The following is a 27955-nucleotide window of genomic DNA, read 5'->3' as shown; positions in this document are numbered from 1 at the left end:
AACTTTATTCCAAAAGATCCACTGTTTTAAAATTGTTGGTAATTTTTCTGTAATAAGTATTTTCACCCTTCAATGTCTAAAGAATTATTCAACAGCCATTCAAGTAATGTAGATAAAATATATATTATGCTTTTCCATTTGAAAGAAAAAATGGCGCTAAGAAATGACTGTCCTTCACATTCATTATTTGAAAAATGTAGAAAAAAAAATTCGTAGGAATGTGTACTTTGTTCTAACTAATACATCAATATATAATGTTATGTGGATATTCAGTTAATTACATCTTCATGATGTATATCAGAAACTTTACTAAAGGATATTTAACATTAAACCGCTAAGCTTTAACTCTGCACAGTAAATGGATGTAAACAGTTTGCTTATAAAATGTTAAGGAAACAGGCCAGGGGCATTAGCTCTTGCCAGTAATCTCAGCACTTTAGGAGGCCAAGGCAGAGGATTGCTTGAAGCCAGGAGTTTGAGACCAGCCTGGGCAACAAAGTGAGACCCTGTCTGTATAACATAATAATAATAAGAAGAAAATAAAATATTAAGGAAATAAAAAATGTGTACATTTATTGAATGTACAAATGTACCTTGAAATATTTCTTAATGGATTTTTGTTTTATAAGAAATCTGGGCCGGGCACGGTGGCTCAAGCCTGTAATCCCAGCACTTTGGGAGGCCGAGACGGGTGGATCACGAGGTCTGGAGATCGAGACCATCCTGGCTAACACGGTGAAACCCTGTCTCTACTAAAAAATACAAAAAAACTAGCCAGGTGAGGTGGCGGGCGCCTGTAGTCCCAGCTACTCGGGAGGCTGAGGCAGGAGAATGGCGTGAACCCCTTGCAGTGAGCTGAGATCCGGCCACTGTACTCCAGCCTGGGCAACGGAGCGAGACTCCGTCTCAAAAAAAAAAAAAAAAAAAGAAAAAAGAAATCTGTATGGTTTTATCTATATGGTTGAGAACAACTATCACACCTGTTCCATTGATTTAATAATCTTTTACAAGTATTACTGTAGTATATTTACATTTAGCTGTTTATGAGAACACTTTTTCTCCTAGTATTTAAAAAACGATCAACTGAAATGAAACTTTCTAGAATATTTTTATTGTTATAAATTGAATTTATAAAGCAGGGATCCTTTTGTGCTTAAAAGTATTTTTATGAATAATAGCTGGAAAACTTGTCGCATCTTTATTTCATTACATTTTCATTGTTTTAAGATTTAAAGTAAGAAAATATAGAGACAACTTACTGTAACATTTCAACAGTCTTATAACTTGAAACCCAAACTTGCATAATTTTTACTTGTTTATTAAATATATTAAAATGTAACCTCTTAACAGATTATGATGTTTACCAACCAAAATTTTAATTATCTTAAGCACATTAATATTATCTAGAAATTTAAAATCATTGATTTTATTCTTGTTGAAAAGAAACAGCATCACAATTATTAAGGATAATTTAGATGAATGTAAGTTGTATCAATTATTAATACATGTCCAATATTTTATATATATGCCAAACAGAAAGGCAATAAAAATTGACAGATCATATTAATCTAAGTAATTACAAATTCTGAGTGATTTGATATTAAATTTTAATTTTAATTAAAAGTTTAATTTGCAATTAAACTTTTTCTACATAGTTCTTAGCAATTAAGACCTTGTTGAGAATTTGTGTCCAAGATAAGGTGGATGTCATATAAAACCTATAGTACTTCAGAATGACTTTCCATTAGATAGTACTTCTAATGGAAATAGAAGAGCTCAACACACATCGAATCATGCTTCTGTAGGTTAATCAACATGGATTCTAAGCTATATTGGGAGAAATGATCTCTAGATTTATTTAACACATACTTAGTCACCAGACTCATTATTCATCTGAGATTAGTACAGAACAGATTTTTACATGTATGTTAACTCCTCCCAGGTATCCTCTGTAGGAACAGTTGTAACCAACGGTAGAAAAATAAAACCTTTACTATTCAATTCATAGAAAAATCTTAGCATGGAGTCATTAGCACATGTCTCAGCATAGTATTGCATGGAAAATAAAATACTAGGGAATTTTTTAATTATTGAAAATGAAATCTCTCTTGAGAAATAGCAAGAATTAATTTTAAAAAACAAAAATAGAAAATAAAAGATGTAAAACTTTTTAAAATTTTGAGGATTTACTGATTACTATCGTTCACCTACCCCTTTTTTTAATATGATTTGGTAAAAATCTTGGTTTGACTCACTGTTAGTTGTAGCCTTCCTAGAAGTATTTAGGTTTTAACTTTAGAAGAATCGGGAATTATTTGAGGAGTGGACTATATAAAACATGGTATGATGTTAGAACCAGTAGTATTTTGTTACTGGAGGGCAGTGAATTAACCAGAAGCCTGCTAATTTCTTATTTTATTTTTTTTTTTTTACTCTTAATGGCTTTATTGTACCCAAATTACAACTTTTGAAATGTTAAATGCAAAAATATGACTTCAAGTAATTTCATCTGCTTTTCCTGACACTGCTGAACCTTTAAAGTTATGCTTTTGCTCATATCTGAGTAATTTTGACAAATATATATTAATATAATGTAAAACATAATGCCCATATACAATTGTATCTTTAATATAAAAACATATCCCATTTTACCTACTTAGAAATATTATCTATTGAGGATGTAACATAAGCAATGCTATTTTGCTTAATGAACGTATGACACTTTAAAACATTCTTAACATCTTACACTTTTAAGGTTTTTCTGTTAGACATAAGAACTTTTTAAAATATCTTAATGAATTGTTCAACATGTGTAGATGGCCTATATAACATATTATGTATATAGTAAGTGTATATGTTTAGAAGTGAAGTGAACAATAAATATGATTCCTAACATGTTTGTGTTTATTTTTAACACAGCTGATGATGCTATATTATACTCTTCATCTATATTAAATTTACTCTTTAGGATAAATGATAAAAATATTATGATAATTTGTTAGAATGCTATTAGTTACCTGTTTATTAATATGAGGTTAATGTTTACATTTTCAGACGGGCCTTAAATTTATTAAAAATTAATATTTTAGAAGATAATGTGATATTAAGAACTCAGAACTTCACATTTAATTGCTTTTAAGTATGGATCCCTAAATTCATGTGGAATCAACTTGTTGGTGATGTTCAACATATTAAGTAGGTGGATAATTTTATGCCAAAGTAAACTTCATTTCACCACTTCTTCAAATCTCTGACTGTATTCATTGATAGGAAAGTGACTCTTTTGGTTTTATTCATTGAACTTCTTGAATTTTTTTTTTTTTTTTTTTTTTTTTTTTTTTTTTTTTTTTTTTTTTTTAACATCTCTTTTCCCCCAAGAAAACAAGAGGGAAAGAAATGAAACTATTATTCATGAATATGATCAGGATACTTTTAGTACTCATGTGAATTTTTTATCAGTCACCATCATGATTTCAAGTCATGAATTTATTTTTACATGCTTATGCATGCATGTTTACATGCATTAGTTACTTAATTGATGTTAAAATCCATTAAATTCAAATGAATAGGAGAAAAATTTGTTTATAGGATTTTGTTCTCGTTATATTACATTTTATTTTATTTTGTTTTATTTAAATAATCAGTTTAAGGCTTATAAAGGTTGATTTGCTCCTGAACTGCTTTGTTTCCCAGACATTGCCATCTTCCCCAACTACCACCAAGTCCTCTCCATCTGATCCCATGACCACCTCCAGAGCTAATCAGGTACAGTATCATCCTGTCATCTACACCATACTTTTCACGGGTGATTGCCTGCAAACTGGAGAAAAAGATAATGGTGGGTTAAGGATTTATTCGTTCATTCACATATATGCACCATAATCAGATTCCAAATAACCTAAGAAAAAAAAATCAATTATTTCTAAAATTTTGTATGCATTTCTAATTTTAGATAACAAATACTATATTCAGATATTAAACTACTATAATTTTTTATTATTTTTCCTTAAAATTGTGACTACGTAATGGAGCTCTGAAGGCTATTTATTGAATTGGTATTTTTAATTTCCCTTATTGTATCTTCCTAGAATTTTTCATGTGTAAGTTAAGGATATCATATATGTAAAAAATAAATGTATAAATTGAGCAAAGGTATATCTTTAAAAGTGAACGCAATTTTATTTGCTTTTTATTTGAGACATGCCTTATTATGTAAACAACTTTCAACTATTGATGAAAAGCATTTCTAACAATCTAAAAGAATTGAAAATTGGTATTTGTGGTAATTTTAATGTTTAACAACTCAGGAGAAAATTCTAAGCATTTTCATTGCTCGACTGACAAACTTTGGAAGTAGAATATATTTTATTAGTTTGATTTATGATTGTTTTGGTACTATTTGTAGGTCATTCTTCAAAAATGTGGTTATTTTTGACAAATATAAGAAGATTATCTAAAATATTTGTGTAATTCAGAGTCATACTGTACTTTAATTTGACAAATGTTGAATAATATATTTATTAAAATTATTAAACACATTTTTATTTTGTCTGAGTTGAGCTTCATTTAGGTGAGAAATGTTATTTTCTTTAATATTTTTGCTTTTTTAATAATAAAAGGCTTTATGGGGTTATTTAAATATTAAATAAAAGCTTATCTGTTTAATATATTTTTCATATAGTTGACTAACAAATTATTAACTTTGAACTATATTTGCTAAATATATTAAATGTGATTTTTTCATATTATCTAATATAAGACTATCAGAACTATTTTGCTGATTTGTTGATCCTAATACTTTTGCAACCTGAAGAAACATTTAAATATAATAACTGGAAGCAAAACTGATATTTAGGATGATATTTTATATTACAGGTTTGATTTTCATTTTATGCAATAGCGTTCCCTTCAAACAAAAGTATTTTATAATGCAAACATTTTTAGGTCCAATAAATTGGTTAGTAAAGTACATATCTCCCGTGGTAAAAACCAACACTTCTCTTTGAAGGAAATGGTATTACATAAAGTGACAATCAAGCTTGTATTACAAATGCATGAGGTTTAAAAGTATACTTACATTTTTACTCTACATACCTTATCTTTTGCTGAGTTTTAATTGTATGGTGTAAAACCTTTTAGGAAAACAACTGATTTTATGTTTTTAATATTTCTCTTGTACTTTATCATTCTGTCTTTTCCAAATGTAAACATGACAAACACAACCACATTAAAAATAAAACGAATGATTTTTCTCAAGGTAAAAATCCCTGGATCTAGAAGAGAAAATCTCCTTAATAATTTTGCCTTTGAAGCTAAATTTGTATTTTCTTTCATTTATTCTTATAAGAGCATGTGAATCTTTATAAAATGGTTTCTTAAAAGGCTAATTATATATTTAAGTTTACTAATATTATATTTTTACCCTCTAGATAAAGTGCTTGCCAAATCTAAGTTTTGCTATTTTGAAATAAGTCATTTGTAATTTTATATTCTGTCCACTATACTCTGTTATATTGTTACTTATACTCTGTTTTCTTCTGTTCTTGTACAAAGAAGCATAATATCTCCTGGATATCATGAAGCAAGATATAAGAGAAGAACAAAACAAAATCTGTAATTCATAGAAAGAATTGTAATCATCAATCTTTCATATTATTAATAGTTTGTAATTATTTTTTCCCCAACAGTATTTTCCAGTAGATTCTAATCATGTGGTAGGACAGAAGGAAATGTATTTTTTGTTGTTCATTTGTTTCTTGTCAATAGTCCCAATTAATATAGCTTTGCTATACTGACTTATATCTGGAAGTGTATAAACAAGATAAGAAAATAGGTTCTAATATGATCATCTTAAGCTATTTGTAATAAAAAGAACTAATGGATTGTCAATATTCAGAAAACCAAAAATAAAAAACACAGAAAACTATTCAAGGAGTAAGTTTGATCTGCATTTCCAATATTTAAAAATACTTTTTATTCTTTTAAAAATGATGACATGTTTCAGTACATACTGAATTTTACTTTATTAACCTTGAGACCCCTTAACACATTTCCATAGGTCAGACTGACATACTCTGACTACAGTGTTGTCCTGTAATAATTTCCTCCTTAAAACTGACAGACTATTATATGAGAAGTCTTATGAAATGATGGCACGGTGGCTCACACCTGTAATTTCAACACTTTGGAAGGCCGAGGTAGGAGAATCACTTGAGGCCAGGAGTTTTAGACCATCCTGGGCAACATAGCAAAGACCCTGTCTCTAAAAATGTATACTTTTGAAAATTAAATGGTCACAGTGGCACTTGCCTATAATCCTAGCTACCTGGAGGCCGAGGCGGAAGGAGTGCCTGAGCCCAGGAGTTCAAGGCTGCAGTGAGCCATGATCATGCCACTGATCTCCAGTCTTGTGTGTTACCTTAATTCTCAGTTTTCGCATCAGTGAAATTCAAATAATATCGCCTCATAGAGTTGTCATAAGAAGTGAAGAACAATTACCTCTTCTTAGAACAGTGTCTTGAATGTAACAAGCATCATATAAATTTTAGGTTATGTTTAATTTCTTATCTGTCAAGTGATAATGAAAAGGATTATTCTTTAACATAGTAAATAATAAAGCAAATAGCTTATTAAAGCCTTTGAGTTTTGCCTTTGGAAAGATTCTAGTATTAGTATTGGCTGTTTTTTCAAGTCTAAAATATTTCTGTAATTAAAGCCTGTCTCCTTTAAACTACTTTACAATTATTTTCTAGAAAGAGTACTCAGTTACTTGTTGCCTAAAAGTACATAAAATTGCTCTTCTTCCCCTACTGAAAAAGAAAAGTTATAAGAACTACCAGTTTGACAACTTCTTCTGTACATGTGTTGTATATTGTAAGGTACAAGTTTGATATTTTTCTACATATGGAATTTTAAATACAAAGCAGATATAAAGATACAGTAAATAGATCAGATTCTTTAAAGCAACATGTTTAAACTTTCAAATAAAACTTAAACAGAATCAGTAGTGTTCAATCAGTTCTAAGTTATTAATACTAAGTTACTTAGTCACTCCATTAAGATTCAACAAAATGGTTTGGTTAATCAGTGGTACCAAAAATTAAATTTTGGTTTTAATCTTAGTCCTTCTTGCTAGCTCTCCTGGAATTTTTCTGAAATTTCATGAAAAAATAAGAGAATGATTTCAGAAATATGTGTTTATAAACATTTGTTTATTTACTGATAAGTTTGAAATTATAAGCATTTATCAATATGTATAAAACACATGAAAATAGGTAGCTGATATATAGTACCCTTACTGTGGCTACAGAAAAATAAAAATAAAAATAATTGGTCTCACTTTAAATTCATGACCACCAGTCACAAATAGATTCTTAATTCTGTCATTCATAAGCTCATTGACTTTCTTATTCTCTAGATGACTATTTCACAAGTTCTCCTCTCTTTTCAATATTGTATTAATTTTCTATTGCTGTAAAACAAATTACCACAAACTTAATGGCTTAAGCAACACACATTTATATTCTTATAATTTCTGTAGGTCAAGAGCCCAGGCATGATTTAAGCCAGGCAGGCTGAGCCCTTTGCTTGTGACCTCACAGGGCTGTAATCAGTGTCAGCTGGGCTGCAATCTCTTCTATAGGTTTGACTAATATGCTTCCCTGTTCATCCAGGTTGTTGGTTGTTGGCAGCGTTCAGTTTTTGTGAGGGTTTTTTTTTTTTTTAAGCTGTTTCACTGAGGGCCACAACTTATAACTGGCTGTTGGCTACAGGCAATTCTCAGATTCTAGAGGCCACCCACGGTTACCTGCCACATGACCCTCTCCACAGGGCCATCAAAACTTGGCTGTTTGCTTCATGCAAGTCCATTAGGAGAATCTCTCTCCATTGTATGCCAGCAAAAATGGAGTCTTATATATTGAAGCAAATCACAGGAGTAACTTTCTTACCTCCTTTACCCTACAACATAATTTAATCATGCTAATGACATTGCATCATTTTTTCCATATTCTTGTAGTGAGAAGTAAATCATGTGTCCCACTCACACTCAAGGGGAGAAGATTGTACAGGTTGTAACGCCAGTGGGTAGAGATCATGGAAGTTTTCCAAGAATTGTCCCTACCACAACCCCCACAATGTTTCTTGTTTTTTATACTCTCCCAGCTAATGACCTTACTTCTTTTCCTACTTCACTGAGAAAACTGAAGCAATCAAAAGTGAACTTCCACAAACTCATACCAACAACTACTTAATGAAGCAGCATTTCTACCCACATAGTCTGCCTTCTCATCAATTACTGTAGGTAGATTTTTCCCTGCTCTTGTCTAAAACCATTCATTTCAGTTGTCCATTAAACATTCTTCCTTTACTCAAGAACTTTCCTTCATCAATTCTACCTTCTCTCTCCTTTTTCTGTCAAGTTTTTGCTCTCTACAGAATCATTCCCATCAGTGTGCAACTGTTTTTTCTGTCATCTTAGAAAGCCAAACAAAACTTTCTTCATGTCACTTCCCCCACCAGCTAATGCCCTGTTTCTTCTACTCCTTTGTAGTAAAACTTACGAAAGTGTTGCCTCTACTCTATTTCCCAGTGTTGGTATTCCCATTCTTAAATCCACTTCGCTCAAATTTTTGCCTCCCCCATTCCACCAAAACTCTTTGCCAAGGACATCAATGATGAGCACTTTGCTAATTCCAGTAGTCTGTTCTTAGTCTACATATTACTTTACCTACCAACAATATTTTTAAAAATTTATCTCTTCCACCTCCTTGGTATACTTTCTTTACTTGACTTCCAGGATACTACACACTTTTGGTTTTCCTCCTGCATAGTTCCCCTTTGCTTCTTCTCAGAATCCTTGCTAGTTTATTCTCTTATTTTTATATACGTAATGATGAAGTGCTCCAAGTCTCAATACTTGGGAATTCTTCTGAGTCTTAATTCTTTGTCTTTCTTTATTACCTTGGCTTTTATGTGCTGACATCTGCAAAATTTATGTCTCCGTTGTGGGACAAATGTACTGTTACCTTAGTCCATTTTGTGCTGATGTAAGAGAATACCTGTGATGGTAATTTATAAAGAACAGAACATTTTTTCTCACAGCTCTGAAGGCTGGGAAGTCCAAGATCAAGGCACTGGCATCTGATGAGGGCTTTCTTGCTGTGTCTTGAAATCGCAGAAGACAGAAGTACAAAAAGGGGATGAACACTGTGTTCCTACATGGCGAAGAGCAGAAGAGAGAAAACTCACTCCTGAAAGCTCATTTTGTAGTGTTATTAATCAAGTCCTCATGACTTAAACACCTCCCAAAAGGCCCCACCTCCCAAAACTGTTGCATTGAGGATTAAGTTTCCAACACATGAATTTTGGAATGGACAAAAACATTCAAACCATAGCAACCATGAACTAAAGAAGCTTAATCTTTATTATTCCTCACATGTGCAGACTTATTACCTAATTTTATGTTCAGAATTTTAAATTTTGTTTTCCCAAAGTTGTCCCCTAAAGTAGTATATGCTTCAGGACCCACATAACTTGTGATCACCAGATCTCAAAGTAAAACTCCAGGCTATGTCCAGTTCCCCACTCAGTCTTTCCACTTACATACCTAATTGACATCTTAAGTGCAGTAAGTCCAAAAACTACCCCTAACCTGTTCCTTTTAAAATAAGTCAGTTTTTTATTTCTTTACTGCCACCTGAAATAGTTTACCATTTCACTGAGTAAAAGTCAACATCTCCAAAATGACCTTAGTTAACTTATAAGAAAAAGCCGTTGCCACACTATCTCTATTTCCTGCCACTCACCTCCTCACTTATGTTGCCCCAACCACATTGACAGTTGTTGCCCCTTGCAGACATCGGGCATACCCTCACCTCAGTATTTTTCTCTTGCTTTTCTCTGCATGAAATTTTCTTATCATAGAGATCTGCTTGGCTAACATCTTCATAACTTTCTAGTCTGTTCAAAATTCACCTTCTCCTTAGGACTTACCTGACCTCCTTATATGGCAACCTGGCCTCCCCCTTCCCGCCACACTCCTGATTCCCTTTGTCTTGCTGTTTTTTAAGCTTTTTTCCATTGCCTCATGAATACTGTATACTTGGCTTCTTATCATGTTTATTGTGTACTGTGTTTCTTACTCTCCGAGTAAACTAAATTGCATGAGGATATGGATTTTTTCTGTTTTATTCTCTGATGTACGTGAAGCACTTGCCTGGGACATAATAGGTCCTCAGTAAATATTTGTTCAATAACTAGCATTAGTTGAAAGAATAGACTTACACGTCTATATGTTCTAAAAGTATTTGTTTTTTTTACAATATTTGAAATGAAATTTTGCATAGAATTCTCTCTAAAAATGTAAACCAACTAGAAAAGGATAATTTTAGTTGAATGAAGAGGTTAAGCTAAAAGAACATAGCCTTCTTAGCTTGATGTCTATTTCATGCCTTACAGTATTCAGAGCACAATTTAATTTGAAAACCAGTTGGGCACTTGTCTCAAATACAAATATTATCATAATTCTCCAACAAAATATAAAAATTAGGGCCGGGTGCAGTGGCTCACGCCTGTAATCCCAGCACTTTGGGAGGCCGAGGCAGGTGGATCACTTGAAGTCAGGAGTTCAAGACCAGCCTGGCCAACATGGTGAAACCTTGTCTCTACTAAAAATACAAAAAATTAGCTGGGTGTGGTGGCGCACGCCTGTAATCCCAGCTACTCAGGAGGCTGAGGCAGGAGAATTGCTTGAACCCGGGAGGCGGAGGTTCCAGTGAGCTGACATCACGCCATTGCACTCCAGCCTGGGCAACAGAGCTAGACTCCATCTCAAAAAAAGAGAAAAATTAATTTATATTTCTTTCAGCATATGTGTGTGCGTAGTGTATTGTGTTTGTGTGATATCAAGATAATGTTCATCAGAAATATATAAGAAGGTCCTAGAAATATAATGACATCCATTTTTAATGAACTTACTGACTTTGTTATGTATATTAGATTTCATGTGCTTTGCTTATCATTAGGATGAGAGTTATGAAATTACTGATATTTGATTGTAATTTCCTGTGGCTCAACCTAGTATGTATCATATACATATCAAAATTGCAAACATTCCTAGAAATAAATAGAATCAAAAACACTAAATTCATATTAAATAATATATAATTTTTATATAAAGGCATGAAACACTCCCTTAATAAATGGATAGCCTTATTATAATTTTTGTGGGGAAGATTTAATATAGAAATATCAATCCTTTTAAAATTAAAATATAAACATGATTTTCATCATATTCCCATTTTTCTGTGTTTTGAGAGAGATAAAATGATTTTAATATGTATATAGAAACAAATCCCTGATAATTATCATCAGTCAACTAATAAAAGAATTATCAAGAAACTAGTAATACTGAGATCACCCAGCATTAAAATTTACTATAAATGTGTCACAATAAAAGTGACATACAAATAGATGCAATTGATAAATGAAGTATATAGGTATTTCTGAAATAGATCCAAGGAAAGTCATGCATCACGAATATGTTCTGAGAAAAGTATCATAAGCGATATTGTTGTGTGAACATCATAGAGTGTATTTACATGAACCTAGATGGTATAGCCTATTACAATACACAGCCTGTTGCTCCTAGGCTGCAAACCTATACAGCATGTTACTGTACTGAATATCGCAAGCAATTGTAACAGTGGTATTTGTATATCTAAAGATATCTAAACATAGAAAAGATAATGTTTTGGCTACTACATCACTAAGCAATAGGAACTTTGCAGCTCCATTATAATCTCATGGGACCACCATATATATGGCCTACCATTGATGAAAACGTCACTATGCAGCACATGACTATATATGGGAACTTAATGTATGATTTAAAAAAAAAAAAAAAAAACACAAAAACACAGTGTGATCTAAGGATTTGGAGAACTGTGGTCTTGAGCCATAATACCTGGCTTCCAATCAAATCTTTGTTACGTCCGAAGTTTATAATGTGTGAGGCCACATTTTTTATTTTGCCATGCATGTTTTCTCATTGAAAAATGTGGGTACCTACCTCGCAGAGTTGTCATGACTTTTTAATGAACGAATGCATGAGAAATATTTAGAACACTGTCTGGTCCAGAGTAATATATAAGTGTAATTTTAATTCATTATTAAAAAGGATGTTTTATTTTATAAATGGTGCTGGTATATTGACTGTCCACCTGAAAGAAAGTAAATTTCCACCTCAGACGATATGCAGAAATAAATCTCAATGCATTCAAGATTGAAACTGTAAGACTATTTGAAATTATGGTGTACGAAATCAAGGATGACTTAAGCAAGAAGGAAATCCAAAACATAAAACGCTATCAGATTTGAGTATATAAACAGTTATTATTTTTGGTATAGCAGAATACATCATTAATAAGCAAAAGAAAACAAAAAATATGTTGAACACATGACAATTAATTAGTATCTCGGCTATACAAAGAACTCCTAGGTTCATATGAAAACCCAATATAAAAATGTAAAGGCAATTTACAGAGGAGGGAATGGAAATGTACAATACAGATATAAAAACATGTTTAACCTCACCAGTTATCAGGGAAATTGCAATCAACATCACACAATTGCACTATTTTAAATCAGATAGACAAAACTTTGTGTATAATACTCATATCAGAAATGCAAGATGTGTGTGTGTGTTTATAAATCTAAAGTGCTGGCAAAGATACAAGAAATAAACATGCTCATACAATGTTGATGTAAGAAATGCTACAACATTACAGCTTTTGAGATCTATCCTGTAAAACTTACTGCACCAATACATAGAAACAAATACAAGAATGTATGTGTGATAGAAGTTGGAAAGCAATTTCACCCTTAATCACTGGAGAGTGATTAAATACATTCTGATATTGCAGAATAGTATGTGGTGAAGCTATTTAAAATGCTGAGTTAGATCTGCATGAACTAGCCTAGAATAGTGTCATGCAATATGAAGAAAATTAAGTTGCTAAGAAACATTTGGCCCTATCTTTAACTGTCAAAAAACTTTGTTCATGTATTATTAGAGTGATGACAAAGAATACGAAAATTACTACATTTTACTTCTTATATCTCTACTTTGTTTTTAAAATGTAACAGAGGATACAAAAGAGAATGGAAAAAAAAAAATCCTTACTTCAGTTGTGGCATATGCAATGTTTTAAGGAAGATAAAGCAGTAATTTCCCAAGGGAAAAACTGGTTGTCTTTGACATTACATGTGCATTTAAGCTACTTGGCCTCTTGATTTCCTACTCTTTTGATGCTTTATTGAGGTCAAGAAGGCTCACTGGGGAGAGGCTTCAGGCCTAGAGGAAGCACTTACTGACTGGCAAAGGGAGTGGCAATTGCTTCATATTTTAAAGTTATGCCAAATTAAATGATTGCGTAATATATGTAATATTTTTATTTATCCTTTAGAGTTAAAACATAAAAAATACTCAACCCTAGCTTTACATCAAAATTACCTATGTAGATAATTAATAGACCTATTATGAGATGTTGCATCTATATTTGAACAGTCAGATAAATATTTCATGAAGCTTCTTGAAATGTTTGGGAAACACTTATATGATAAGAGCACATTAGTTTATAATAAATTGATAATTGTGTACTATGTGACACTGTCTCTTTTTTTCAAGTGTTAATTCATCAAGACTTTACCATGAAACAACATACATACTTTGTGATTTGAAAAATACTAAATTCGTACAAAAATTGATGCGTAGGGATTAGTTTCAGCATTGAGATTAGTTGGGATTTACTAATTAATACAACTTAAATCTATGAAGGGTTATTATACAAAGGATGATTATCCTTTTAGATATAATTAGTGAATGTGAAGGTCTGGGACATTATTGTATACTACTGTGGACTTTATAAACACTATAGACTCAGGGCACACTGAATTTACAAAAAGAAAAATCTTTTTTTCGATAATAAATTAACCTTAGCTTAATACTTTTGACTATTACTAAATAGAGTTAGAGGTTCTCTTAGAGATTTTTATATGCAGATTACATTAGGAGTTTTGGGGGTGTTTTTGTTTTTGTTTTTTGAGATGGAGTTTCACTCTTGTTGCCCAGGCTGGAGTGCAATGATACGATCTCGGCTCACCTCAACCTCCTCCTCCCAGGTTCAAGAGATTCTCCTGCCTCAGCCTTCCGAGTAGCTGGGATGACAGGCATGAGCCACCATGCCTGGCTAATTTTGTATTTTGTTTTTTGTTTTGTTTTGTTTTGTTTTTTAGTAGAGATGTTGGTTGGCTGTTGGTCAGGCTGGTCTTGAACTCCCGACCTCAGGTGATCTGCCCGCCTCAGCCTCCCAGAGTGCTCGGATTACAGGCATGAGTCACCAAACCCAGCCTACATTAGGAGTTTTTAAGGTCGTTTAGCAATATTCTTGCCAAAAATTATCGATATGATTAAATAAGTGCTTCCTACCCATATTCATTCTGTTGCAGACTTCAGAGTTTGCTAGTGTGCTGTAGTGTAGATAGTCTATTATCCATAGCAGTGATGGGAATCGAATCTCCCTTAGGGCAAGTTAACAATACCACTGAAAGCAGCACACCATTAATGTTTTCAGGTTAGTATTACAACACAGTATTTAGTAAATACCAGATTATGTGACATCCCAAAATCCCTTTTAAAAGTGTGATTTTAGCTGAAGGCCTTTTTAAGTTTATGAAAAGCCTAAGACTTTCAGATTGAAGAAAGTGGTACACATCAGGGAAAAGAGTTAATGAAATAGTTGCTCTGTAACATTCCTTATTTTACATCCCATATATGGCTCAGGCATTGGTAAAATGCATAGAATACTGTGTCTAGTATTGGCTCGTATTAGGTAGATTTGCAAGATTCTCTGGACGACTTAGTAAGCAAAGGTGGTTTCTCTGTTTCATGAAAGTTTTCCCTGCAGCCATAACTGCAGTAATTCTTGCACATAGTATATTCTCAAGACGGAACATTATGCATGCCTTTATATAACCACACCATTTAATGTCTCCTTATTCCACAATGTGTATTTATTTTCTTGTTTTGTGTGTGTATACAGTTCAATAGAATTTTTCATTTTTCAAGCAAAGCCATATAAAATTGAAAATATCTAAAATAGCAAAATTTGATGGTTATCAAGTTTATTTTAAACATTTTTTTTTTTAAGAATGCTTAGATACGTGAATGTGTTCACATTATTTTCTCAGATAAAAGTAATTTTGCAAAACTGGGGAGTTTGATACCTTCTCGCTTTGGAATAAAAAAGTGTTTTTCCTTTTGACCTCAGAAATTTATAATTGGCCTTTTTGGTTATTAATTTTTCTAATTTTTTATCATTAGGAATTTTTCAGGAGACAATAAGTTGATCATTTTCGTTTATTCTGAATCTAATGCCTTATAATTCATTTTATTGGTGTTTGGTTTCATTCATATTTCTTATTCAATTACTATTTTAAAATATTTTTGAAAAAGAAAACATTCCTTTTTATTACCTGGCTTCGAATTGCTTTTAGCCAAGTAACAGAAGTTTTAAAATTAGTGTATTCTTATATATGATTTATTAAATATTATAAATGAACTATTTCACCCATATATATAAAAAGAATATAGTTTTGTAATAGTATAGTTTGTTAAATTGCAGATGTGCTTCAGTAACCTTTTAAATGTAAATCAATGTTTATATGGTTATTTATGTCAAGTATTAATGAAATAATAATGTATAATATTTTCTTTTTTTTTTTTTTTGAGACGGAGTCTCGCTCTGCCGCCCAGGCTGGAGTACAGTGGCCGGATCTCAGCTCACTGCAAGCTCTGCCTCCCGGGTTCACGCCATTCTCCTGCCTCAGCCTCCCGAGTAGCTGGGACTACAGGCGCCCGCCACCTCGCCTGGCTATTTTTTTGTATTTTTTTGTAGAGACGGGGTTTCACCGTGTTAGCCAGGATGGTCTCGATCTCCTGACCTCATGATCCGCCCGTCTTGGCCTCCCAAAGTGCTGAGATTGAGCCCAAAGTGCGGAGGTTGAGCCACCATGCCCGGCCAATATTTTCATTTTCTTAATGACAGTCATTTGGGATAGTAAATAATCAACCTCCCATTACTAGTAAGATACTGAAATATAAGCGTTTATTTTTTAAAATAAATATTGCTTTTAGGAAAACTGTTGGTGAAATTAAAATAATAAGAAATATATAATTCACCTAATCTGTAAATATAAAATACTTGTAAGTAATTATAATTTAATAAATCATTTCAAAAATATGGGACATCAGACTTTTCAACTAATACTTAATTTTAATGGTAAAAATGACAATCAAGAATGCATAAAGATACAATAAAAATCCAAATTGTGAAAGTTTTCCTTATAACTTAATTCTCTAGATACATAAATTTAAACAGAGATGGATTTTCAAACATAGTTGAGACATTTACTTCCAATGTTATCTTATTTAGTTTGGTTATGTCATAGAGTATTAAACCATAAAGAACTCAAATTTATAAAAAGTTCTTTATTCCTAGATTAACTATTTTCTAAATAAAGTGTGCTTTTTATAAACGGGCATTCAGGTTAGATGCATGATTTTCATTTAAAACTATGATTTTGAATTTTTCTACTTAAAAATTTTAAAATATTTTCTAGATTTTTTTTCTGTCATTTATCAACTCACTATTTTGTGGTCATGCATATTTTACAGTCCTTTGCTTAATGACGGGGATATATTCAGAGAAATGCAGCATTAGGTGTTTTTGTCATTGTGCATACATCATGGAGTGTACTTACACAAACCTGGAAGGTATAGCCTAATACACACCTAGGCCCTTGGTATAACCTACTGCTTCTAGGTTACAAATCTGTACAGCATGTTACCTTAATAATACTGCAGGCAGTTTAACACAATATTAACTATTTGTATAGCTAAACATATCAAAACAAAAAAGTACATTAACAATATTAAAAATACAGAATAAAAGTTAAAAAATGGTACTCCTATATATATAATACATGTATAATATGTAATATAATATAATATACTCCTGTATAGGGAACTTACCATGAATAGAATTCACAAGGCTAGAAATTGCTCTGGGTGAGTCAGTGATTGAGCAGTGAGTGAATGTAAAGGCCTGGGACATTACTGTACTCTAGTGTAGACTATCAACACTGTACACTTAGGGCACACTAATTGTATAAAAATGAACTTTCTTTCTTTAATAATTAACCTTAGGTTAGTATAACTTTTTGCTTCATATATTTTTTAATGTTTTTGCTTTTTGGCTCTTTTGACTTTTAAACACTTAGCTTAAAACACTAATATATTGTCCAAAAATATTTTCTTTTTCCTTATTCTGTACACTTTTTTCTTGTTTCCTTTCAGCATTTGTTTTAGGTTTGGGTAATTTTACATGAGTAATTTGCATGTCGCTGAGGTTTGGTGTATGAATGATCCCAGATAGTGAGCATAGTGCTCAATAGGTGGTTTTTCAACCCATTCCTCCTCCCATCCTCTCCCCTCTGGGAGTACCAGTGTCTATTGTTGCCATCTATATGTCCATGTTTACTCAATGTTTAGTTTCCTCTTATAAGAGAGAACAATCAGTATTTGGCTTTCTGTTTCTGCATTAATTTGGCCTCCAGATACATTCATGTTGCTGCAAAGGACATAATTTTCTTCTTTTTTACAACTTTATAGTATTCCATAGTGTGTATATATCACATTTTACTTATCCAGTCCACCGTTGATGGGCATATAGGTTGATCCCATGTCTTTGCTATTTTGAATAGTGTTGTGATGAACATACTAGTACATGTGTCTTTTTTGTAAAGTGATTTATTTTCCTTTGGATATATACCCAGCGGTGAGATTGCTGGGTCAAATGGTAGTTCTGTTTCACGTTATTTGAGAAATCTCCACACTGCTTTCCGCAGTGGCTGAACTAATTTACATTCCCACCAGTAAAATATAAGTGTTATCTTTTCTCTGCAACCTCTCCAGTATCTGTTATCTTCTGACTTTTTAATAACCATTCTGACTGATGTCAGATGATGTCTCATTGTGGATTTGATTTGCATTTCTCTAACAATTAGTGATGTTGAAAATTTTTTCATATATATGTTGGCCACATGTTTGTTGTCTTTTGAGGCATGTCTGTTCATGTCCTTTGCCCATTTTTAGTGGGGTTGTTTGTTGCTTTTTTTCTATTTAGTTTATTTTAATTTTGTTTTACTTTTAAAACTTTTTAATTAAAAACTAGGAAACCAAAACTAAGACACACATTAGCCTACTCCTACACAGGGATGGTATCACCAGTGCCACTGTCTTCCCCCTCCACATCTTGTCCCACTGAAAGATCTTTGGGGGCAGTAATACACATGGAGCTATCCTCTCCTATGATGACAATGTGTTCTTCTGGATTACTTCCTAAAGGACCTGCCTGAGGCTGTGTTATAGTTAACTTTTCTTTTTTAATTAGTAAATGGAATGCAGTCTAGAATAATGATAAGAAATATAGTGTCGTAAATATATAAGCCAGTAACAGTCGTTTATCATCATTATCAGGTTTTATGTACTGTGCACAATTGTATGGGCAATACTTTGTGTACAACTAGCAGAACAGTAGGTTTGTTTACACCAGCATCACCACAAACATATGGGTAATGCTTTGTGATAGGACGTTAACAAGGGTTACAATGTCGCTAGGTGACAGAGATTTTTCAGCTCCATTATAATCCTATAAGATCACCATACATGGTCTGTCGTTGAACCAATCTTTGTTATTTGGTGCATGACTGTATATACATTTAAATATTTTGTATTTTTATAATGCCACTGGATTTCAAACCCTATGAAAGCAGAGATCTTATCCTTTTCATTTACCCCTACATCCCCAACATTTGGAATTATACCTGGCACGTAATAGCCACTCAATAAATAATTGTGCAGTAAATTCCAGAAATGTGCTAAAATTATTTTTTCATTGTTCTACTTTTTGAGGATTCATTTATTCTGCAGCCTAATTTTGGACAATTGTTCCATTTCCTTTTGTTACACTGCTTTTAAAAAATAAGACAAAGTGTGTATGATAAGAGAAAAAACTCATCTGAAATGCAATCTCTATTGCTCTCTTTCTGTTTTACCTGAATATAATTACATACTTTTACATTATTTAACCCAAAATACATATATATGTATGTGTATATGTGTGTGTGTGTGTCTGTATTCAACTTTGCATTGGTATTTTTTACATCATTTTATAATTTCATACAGTGCCTGCATACTGTCCTTCGTATATGACATTCTGTGTTGTGACTTTTAAACACTCAGCTTAAAACACTAATACATTATGCAGTGTACTAGTGTTCATTGTACAGTGTACTAATACATTGTACAATTTTCTCTGTTTTGGAAATTTCCCCAGGAGAATTGCAGAAGGAGAGAAACAAAGTGAAAGATTAAACCCATTTCATAACTTGACGAATACTACAATATGATTTGCAAAAGACAATATATACTGACACCAACGTTTTAAAAAAGAAAAAGATTAATAGTTTACCCCCTCCCTGATTTATATTTGCTTTATGTTTTACTTGATGGTCAATTTTGCTGCTCTACCTTGAATATATCTTTGATCATTTTAGAAATTAAATATTTTCCTACCTAATTCTTTAATTTTCATTATTTAACAATTTGCTTCACTTTTACTTCCCCCTAAATAATTTCATCTATTCCTATGTCTTTAAATACAATTTATATGTTAACTCCCACATTTCCCCTGGCCTCCAGCCCCATAATCAACCACTTATTTGGCATCATCACTTGGATGACTGATAGGCATTTTAAGCTTAAAATGGATAAAATAGAATTTCTTCCATCCTCATCTTTCACCCCTTTTGCACCATTTACTTCAATGAACACAGCCCTATTTCTATTTTCATAGCTATTTTTTACTTTTTAATTTTAATGTTTAGTTTAAAACATTAAATTGAAAACATTAGTTTTCATTTCAAATATTCAAATATGTTTAATACATCTTTTGCTAATCAGAATTAAGAACTCTGAACATGTGTCTTATAACATGTGCGCTGAAAGAGCTGGGCTAAAAAGAGGTGATTTAAAATAATAATGATTTCAAAGAGCTTTTTGTTAACACACGGATGATGAAGACTTACAGGCCTTTCATCAATATAACTTCAATATAGTAAAATCTGGTTTAGTAAGCATTAAGAAGACAATACCCCAAATTATTTTCACTTTTAAATAATGGGCTTCCCTGCAATAGTTTATTATTATATGACCTTCATAGTTTTTTAATAGTTATTTAACTTCTAGTAGTTTTCTTTTTTGAAATAATTATGTCTAAAGTGCTCATCATCTCAACATAACAGGAATAGTTTCAAGTGTTTCTCTTCTGTTCCTCCTTCTCCTAGAAAGCATAAGTTTTCTTTTCTGTTTTTCTTATTCCTAAGTTATATCCCTCCCTGGGATATAGTGTTGTATATCTTTAAATTTTGAATCATGTTTCAGGGGCAAAGTGAAATAATGTGTTAAATGGAAAAAGAAGTAAGTTAAATTTTGTCTTTAGAATATTGTCTGGGTAATTCAGTGGGGAGTTGAAGGAGGGGCTCATTGAAGAGTTTTGAACAGAATTTTCTCATAATGCTAAAATAAAGACCCCTTATCCTCAGTCTCACTAAGTTGTCTGATTTTATAGATGATGAAACTGAAGTGATTTGAGAAAGATCACATAGCAGAGCCAAGGTGAGACCACATATCTATTAACGGCCAAGTCTATATTTTTATTATACTACAATATGCTTTAGAGAGGATAAAGTAATAAGACTGAAGAACAGCACAGAATAGGACATATAGATCTAGGGAGCAGGGGAAGTCACAGATAGCTCCTAGGTTTAAAATCTGAGTTGGCAGTGGGTGAAGGGTAAAAATACATGAGACAAGGCGGCATGGTGTTTTATGAGAGATATTAGACATTGCTATGAAAACTGTTCTGCCTTTGATTTGGTTATCAAAAGTAGAGTAAACAAACTAGTGGAGAGTTAGAACTGCTTTTTAAATTCTTTTTGGATACTTCTATTCATGTAAATCTGTTTTACATATTTTATCAAATCAGTGCATTCACACAGGCAGTTATTTGTTTATTTGAAGTCTATAGTCAAAAGAAAGGATGCCATTTTTTCAGTTTGCTTTGTTCAACAACTCAATGTAGATTCCCCAAAATGGCACATGTATCTCCATTTGATGCTACTAAGCGGAGCCTCAGTAGCCTAAATTGTAATACATTGGGAAAATAAAAACATTTATCTGGTTAGATTATATAGTGTATATCATGGTAAAAAGCAAATTAATCTACTTGTTTTTCCTTACCAGAACTATGATATCTTGACTATTAAGTTTAAGAGAGAAAATGAAATGTCAGTATTTTGATAGGCAAATAATGCATGATATAACAAGAATGTAAAAATATTTTCAAAGATACTTTTTGGTCAGTTACAAATTATAGAAGCCCTCAAAATTATAGAAATTATCATAATTCAATTCAAATTTATTTAAGCAAAAAAGAGAGTTGTATTTCCTCTGTGCTGGCTTTAGACATGGTTAGATTCAGATGCCAAAAAATGCTGTCTTATTTTTATCTAAGTTAACTTCATTTTCAGTCAGGTTCTTCCTTTTCTCATAGTAGTGGTAAGATAGCCACTAGCAATGACAGGCTGGTGTTCTACTAGATTAGGAACACAAATATCTCTTTACCGACAAGTTTACCAAATTCTCATGCTCTTGTTTGGCCATCCTGTGTCATGTGCTCAAACCCAAACCAGTAAAGGTTATGGGTGTGAGTATAGCAACAGGTCAGACCTGGGTCATGTTTTTACTTCTAAAGCAAGCTTGTCCAACCTGCGCCCCAGGGTGGCTTTGAATGTGGCCCAATACAAATTTGTAAACTTTCTTAAAACTTTTCTATTTTTTTCTTTGCATTTTTTAAAGCTCTTCAGCTATCATTAGTGTTAGCGTATTTTATGTGTGGCTTGAGACAATTCTTCCAGTGTGACCCAGGGAAGCCAAAAATTGGACACCCTTGTTCTAGAGGTATTGAAAGATTGTCAGCCTTATCTGAGGCAGGTACACTAAGAATGAGAAAGAGTGTTTTCCAGAGGAAAACTGGGGTTCTGTTGCCAGAAGAAGAATGACTGGATACCAACTGAATGAATGAGTAAAATAACAGGTATCCACTGTTGATAGGAATTGCTTTATAAGTGTAATGTCATATATGTGTAGTAAATATGGCAGCCCTAAATAAAATAATTCATGCTATTATTTGGGAGTAATGGAACTTGTCTTGCATTTACTTCAATATATGGTTTTATTAAATTTTTTTAAATTTTTCTGCCATGATAATGAAGAAATATGATGCCTATAGATAATCTCATTCTTTTATAGCCATAAAACCATCATGAGTTGGAGTTCTTGTTTGTCGAAAGAGTAAATATATCTTAATGTCTATTTTTAATTAGAAACATATCAATGTTAAAATCGATTTATGTGGTATTTTTAAAACTCATAGGATTCTTACAGAAGTTATTTTGTGATTGCAAATAGAGAAATTGTAACTTTATTACTTTTGTTCTGAATCACAGTTGATGCTAGGATAATTAGTATAATTACATTGTTAATCTTTCTCTTTTTTTGATATAACAAATAAGTTGTGAGTCTAGAATAAGGAATACTTAAGTAAAGATTCTTTTAATTTAAAAGTAGTAGTTTTAAGCTGAGTACAGTGGCTCACACCTGTAATCCCAGCTACTCAGGAGGCTAAACCAGGTGGATCGCTTGAGCCCAGGAGTTCGGGGCTGCAGCTATGGTTGTGCCACTGCACTCCAGCCTGGGTGGCAAAGGGAAGACCATCCTCTCCAAAAATAAATAAATAAATAAAATTATTGAAATAGTTCATCACTGCTAAAATGGGTTTAGATTTGAAACAGGAACTGTCCAACACAGAAATAACAGTGACCAAATGCATGGAAATATTTGGTTCTGAAAAAAGAGTGTACGGATATTACACATATGTGAAAGACCATTAGGGAAATATCTTCATCTCTCAAGGATTTTCTTACCTATTCTTTCTTTTTCCAGTTAAACTTTGTGTCTCCTTTATAACCTTTATATACTTCTGTGCCAGCACCTTTAAGACTCCTGCACTGATACACACTCATTTTCTACATCTATAAGCTCTTTAAAGGTAGGAACAGTGTCATATATATCCTTTATCTCCAGCTTTCAACACAGGGCTTGGGCCATTCAGTAAGCATTTATAAATGATTAGGTGGATGCTAGCAAATATAATCATAACTCTGAAGGGAAATCCGATTTGTAACTGTCAAGAACATATCTGATTTAGTTTTATACATGTTATACCAAATAATTTGTATGCCATTGAAGATCAGTTCTTTTCTCCCAATTCTTTAGAAATAAGAATATGTATATTTATTTCAGCCAGCACATTAACAGACTTCACCAGTGAAAATGAATCCATGTACACAGTTAGAATTTGCTATTTGTCATTTCAGTTGGAAGTTAAATACTATCAATGTACAGACATTGCTTTGGTAAATGCCTTTATCTAAGAAGTAAGAGAAAATAATCTACCTTACATAATTATCTTTCCTTCTCTGTTTTTTCCCACCAGTAGTCAGTTATCCACCACCTCAAAGCTTCCATGTTTTTCTGTCTCACTTTTCCGTAACTCTGGCCCGACACTTAAAATGTAAATATAACACTACTCTCCTTGTAACATTATTTAACTGAATTTCAGTTTTTTATCTCAACTTCTTTTCAGAGAGTCTGTTTCCTATGTCTGCCCATATTAGATTAATATTGTATGCAAATAGATATAAATATATTTTTTAATTCTTCAGAGAAAAAAAAAGACAGTGTAAGGCAAAGAGGATTCTCATGTTCTTTTGTCAAAAATAAAAATTGGATGATAAATGCCTTGTGTAAGCTATTAAGTATTTACTTTTATTAAATTTTGAAAACTTTTTATGTTTATGTTTCCATTAATTTTCTAAATTTGGTAGTCTTATACAGAATAGCGTATTGCCTAAAATTAGAAAATGCTATATATTGTAATTACTAAGATGCAAACATTAAGTCTGCTCTTAAGTCATAACACATCTTTAGGTTTTTAATCTTGCCAACAAAATTTGGGGCCACATCAATATTTAATTAAACATTGATTGTGGTTGACAGATTTTTTTATTTAAGATTCTTTGAAATGGTTAAACACTAAAATTCAGGAGAAGGTATTAACTACATAAAAGCACCTTTAATATAAAGATAGAAATTGTCATATAATTCTTCAGTTTTCAAAGATATGGATATTTTTGCAAGGTGTTTACTGTCATTAAAAGTTAACACTACTTCGAATTATATATTGTTTCAAAGTTTTTGAGTATTGGTCGGGCGTGGTTGTAATCCTAGCATTTTGGGTGGCCGAGGCAGGTGGATCACCTGAGGTCAGGAGTTCGAGACCAGCCTGGCCAACATATAGTGAAACCCCTCTCTACGAAAAGAATACAAAAATTATATGGGCGTGGTGGCACAAGCCTTTTAATCCCAGCTACTTGGGAGGCTGAGGCAGCAGAATTGCTTGAACCCGGGCGGAGGAGGTTGCAGTGAGCGGAGATCACGCCACTGCACTCCAGCCTGGGTGACAGAGCAAGACTCCGTCTCTCAAAAAATAGATAAAATAAATAAATAAATAACTAATAATAAAACTTTGAGTATTGAAAAGAAGGAAAAATAATTAAAGAGTTTTTTTTTTTTAAAAAAAAAAAAAAAGACAAGCTGATGTTCAATAATGTAAGTGCAATACCCACATGTGCAAGTTGTTTTAGATAATAGTTTTAGAGTTAAAAAGAAAAAAAAAAAAAACTGTGAAAAAACATATATAATGTGAGACTGATTTGCCATGTAGTAGAAATTAATATCTTCACACATTTCATAGAGTGGATGTTATAAAATTATTAATAAAATTTCCTTACCTTTTATTATCAGCCTATAATTAACATTTTCTGTGCTGTTCTGCTTCAGGGTGGTTATCACACAGGAAATCATTACATTGAATAAAACAAAAATGATTACTTATAACTTAAAATAACATAAGACTAGGTCTTTTGAAAGTCTTGGCCGATTAATACATTTTTCTTCATTAAAAATACGTTAAAGCACTGCAGTTTGCCAGTACATATATGTCTGGTTTTTGTTGTTGTTGTTGTTGTTGTTTTGAGACAGAGTCTTGCTCTGTCGCCCAGGCTGGTGTGCAGTGGCACGATCTCAGGTCACTGCAAGCTCCACCTCCCGGGTTCACGCTATTCTGCCTCAGCCTCCTGAGTAGCTGGGACTACAGGCGCCCGTCACCATGCCTGGCTAATTTTTTGTATTTTTAGTAGAGACGGGGTTTCACCGTGTTAGCCAGGATAGTCTCGATCTCCTGACTTCGTGATCCGCCCACCTTGGCCTCCCAAAGTGCTGGGATTACAGGCGTGAGCCACCGCTCCCGGCCCATAATGTCTTCAATAATATTACAAAAAGGTTATCATTTTGAAAAGAATTGCTTATTCATAAAAATACAATCATATTTAGCATTCAGATACTTAAATCCTTAAAAGTGCATTTTCTCAGTATTTCATGTGTACAGGATAAAAATAAAGATGATTGTAATTCATCTGTATAATTGGTATAGTATATATCATGGTTTAACTTTCTAATTGTAACACATTAACTTTTCAGACAAATAATTTTCTACAAAAAGAAGCTGTGAGCAAAATTAACAAATATTATAAAAATACTTTTCAGTCTACTTCTTGAAACTGAATCCACTTAATCAGGGAATATGAAGTTTGTGTTTAAAATTCCCAAGAAAACTTAAGACTATTTCTCAAACTTTCTAAGTTCTTGAAAACTTGGACTATTTTCCATTAAGTGAAATGATTATATAAACAAATTATAATTAAACAAAATTAAATTTCTTGTATTACTGTAAATTGTGTGTATGGAAATGAGGTGTGTGTGTGTGTGTGTGTGTGTGTGAGAGAGAGAGAGAGATATGTATAAATATATTTATGAGGTGACTTGGTTTAGAATTTGTATTTATACTTTCTCTGCTTGCTACCTTCCAGAACAAAATTGCCTAAAATGCATGGCTGTATTTCTTTAAAATATTCTCATCCAAATTTGTGTTTTAAAGATAGCATTAGAGATGCTTGCTAAAAATTAGCTAATGAAATCTCTCATAGAATACCTCAAACAACTAAATGTCCTGCTCAAATTTTAGCACATTTTTTTAGCCTGCCCATTTTAATGTTTGGAACAAGGAAAGCTTACTTCAGTGCTTTGTCAGTGACACAACAATCACAAGTTTTGACCTACCCAGTGAGACATAAAACATTGACATATGTGTCACTATGCTTCCATAATATAATTTTAAATGTTAGTATTTATATTTTAATTTTAGGGATGATAGAAAATTTCATATTCATTTGATATTTCTTATAATAGTTTTTTATTGTGATTAAATAAGTCAAAATATGCTGACCTTTGTGGCTGGATGTTTCAATACAAATAAAAATGTCTATATGTGGTCATCCTGGACTGAGTATTCATGTCACTGCCGTAATTTTTCAGTATCTTCTGAAAATATGGTAGTACCATTTGGTAAGATGGTAGTAAGCCCTAATTTTAAAACTGTAGCTATGATAGCCAAAAAAGCAAATAATTAGACTAATTATTTTATAAATATAGATAGTGCAGCTAGGTAATATAATTCTTAAATAGGGTTAGTCTACCCCAAGCCATTGAAAAATTAAAAATTATTAATTATTAGAAATCACTCATTATTATGAAGTTATATTTCATGTTAGTTTAAATAAAAATACTAACAATTTTGCTAACCTTTATCTCTGAAAACAGTCATGAAACAAGTAAGATTTTTAATAACAAATATTCTGGGCGATAAGGAACATGAAATTAATGTTTTGAAGGGACTCAAGCTTGAACTTTCCTACTGTTATCTTTATTAACTTTGCTTTATAATTCTACATTCTTTGTTTTTGAAATGTTTTAGAACAAAGCATTTTCTTAAAGTTACAATAGGTGAAGAATCATCAACAGCATTGTGATTTTTGGAGCTATATAGAAGTGTTACCTTTGGTGTATAGTTATGATTCCCTCTTGTTAACATACTGATTTCTTATAAATTCTATTGCAAAATGCACAGTGACTCAAGGAAAAATTTTATTTAATAATTTTGACCTGAAAATTGAGTTTTTCCTTTGAAAATTCTAATTTGACAAGGTAGTTGTATTAAAGTGTGATAAAAGTCACTTTAAACTTGTGATGTTTCTGTCTTTCATAAATTATGTTTAAACTAATTTTCAATTTATTTACTTTTCTAGGATAGCAAAGTAATATAATGTATGTGCACAAAACAGAAGTATTATTTATACGTATTTTTTTTAATTACAGGTAAAGATTATAGTTCCCAACAGCACAGCAGGTCTGATAATAGGGAAGGGAGGTGCTACTGTGAAGGCTATAATGGAGCAGTCAGGGGCTTGGGTGCAGCTTTCCCAGAAACCTGATGGGATCAACTTGCAAGAGAGGGTTGTCACTGTGAGTGGAGAACCTGAACAAAACCGAAAAGCTGTTGAACTTATCATCCAGAAGATACAAGAGGATCCACAAAGTGGCAGCTGTCTCAATATCAGTTATGCCAATGTGACAGGTCCAGTGGCAAATTCCAATCCAACCGGATCTCCTTATGCAAACACTGCTGAAGTGTTACCAACTGCTGCAGCAGCCGCAGGGCTATTAGGACATGCTAACCTTGCTGGCGTTGCAGCC

General features: G+C 32.4%; 1 protein-coding gene across 5 annotated transcripts in view; it reads left to right on the top strand.

Moving 5' to 3' along the window:
• Positions 1-27955, top strand: part of NOVA1 (NOVA alternative splicing regulator 1) — a 152212-nt gene that overhangs the window by 121560 nt on the left and 2697 nt on the right. For 3 of the 5 annotated variants that reach the window (XM_025392953.1, XM_025392956.1, XM_025392957.1), the window contains exons 4-5: positions 3694-3765; positions 27578-27955. The exon at positions 27578-27955 is cut by the window's right edge and continues 2697 nt beyond it. In XM_025392953.1, the coding sequence (XP_025248738.1) occupies positions 3694-3765; positions 27578-27955 (450 nt within the window). Of the gene's footprint in view, positions 1-3693; positions 3766-5553; positions 5927-27577 lie in introns of those variants that run through there. The other 2 variants (XM_025392958.1, XM_025392955.1) reach the window with 2 other exon arrangements.

This window comes from Theropithecus gelada, chromosome 7b, assembly GCF_003255815.1.
Source record: "Theropithecus gelada isolate Dixy chromosome 7b, Tgel_1.0, whole genome shotgun sequence".
Classification (NCBI taxonomy): Eukaryota; Metazoa; Chordata; class Mammalia; order Primates; family Cercopithecidae; genus Theropithecus; species Theropithecus gelada.
The sequence above is the reverse complement of the archived record's forward strand: the minus strand, read 5'-3'. Positions and strand labels throughout refer to the sequence as shown.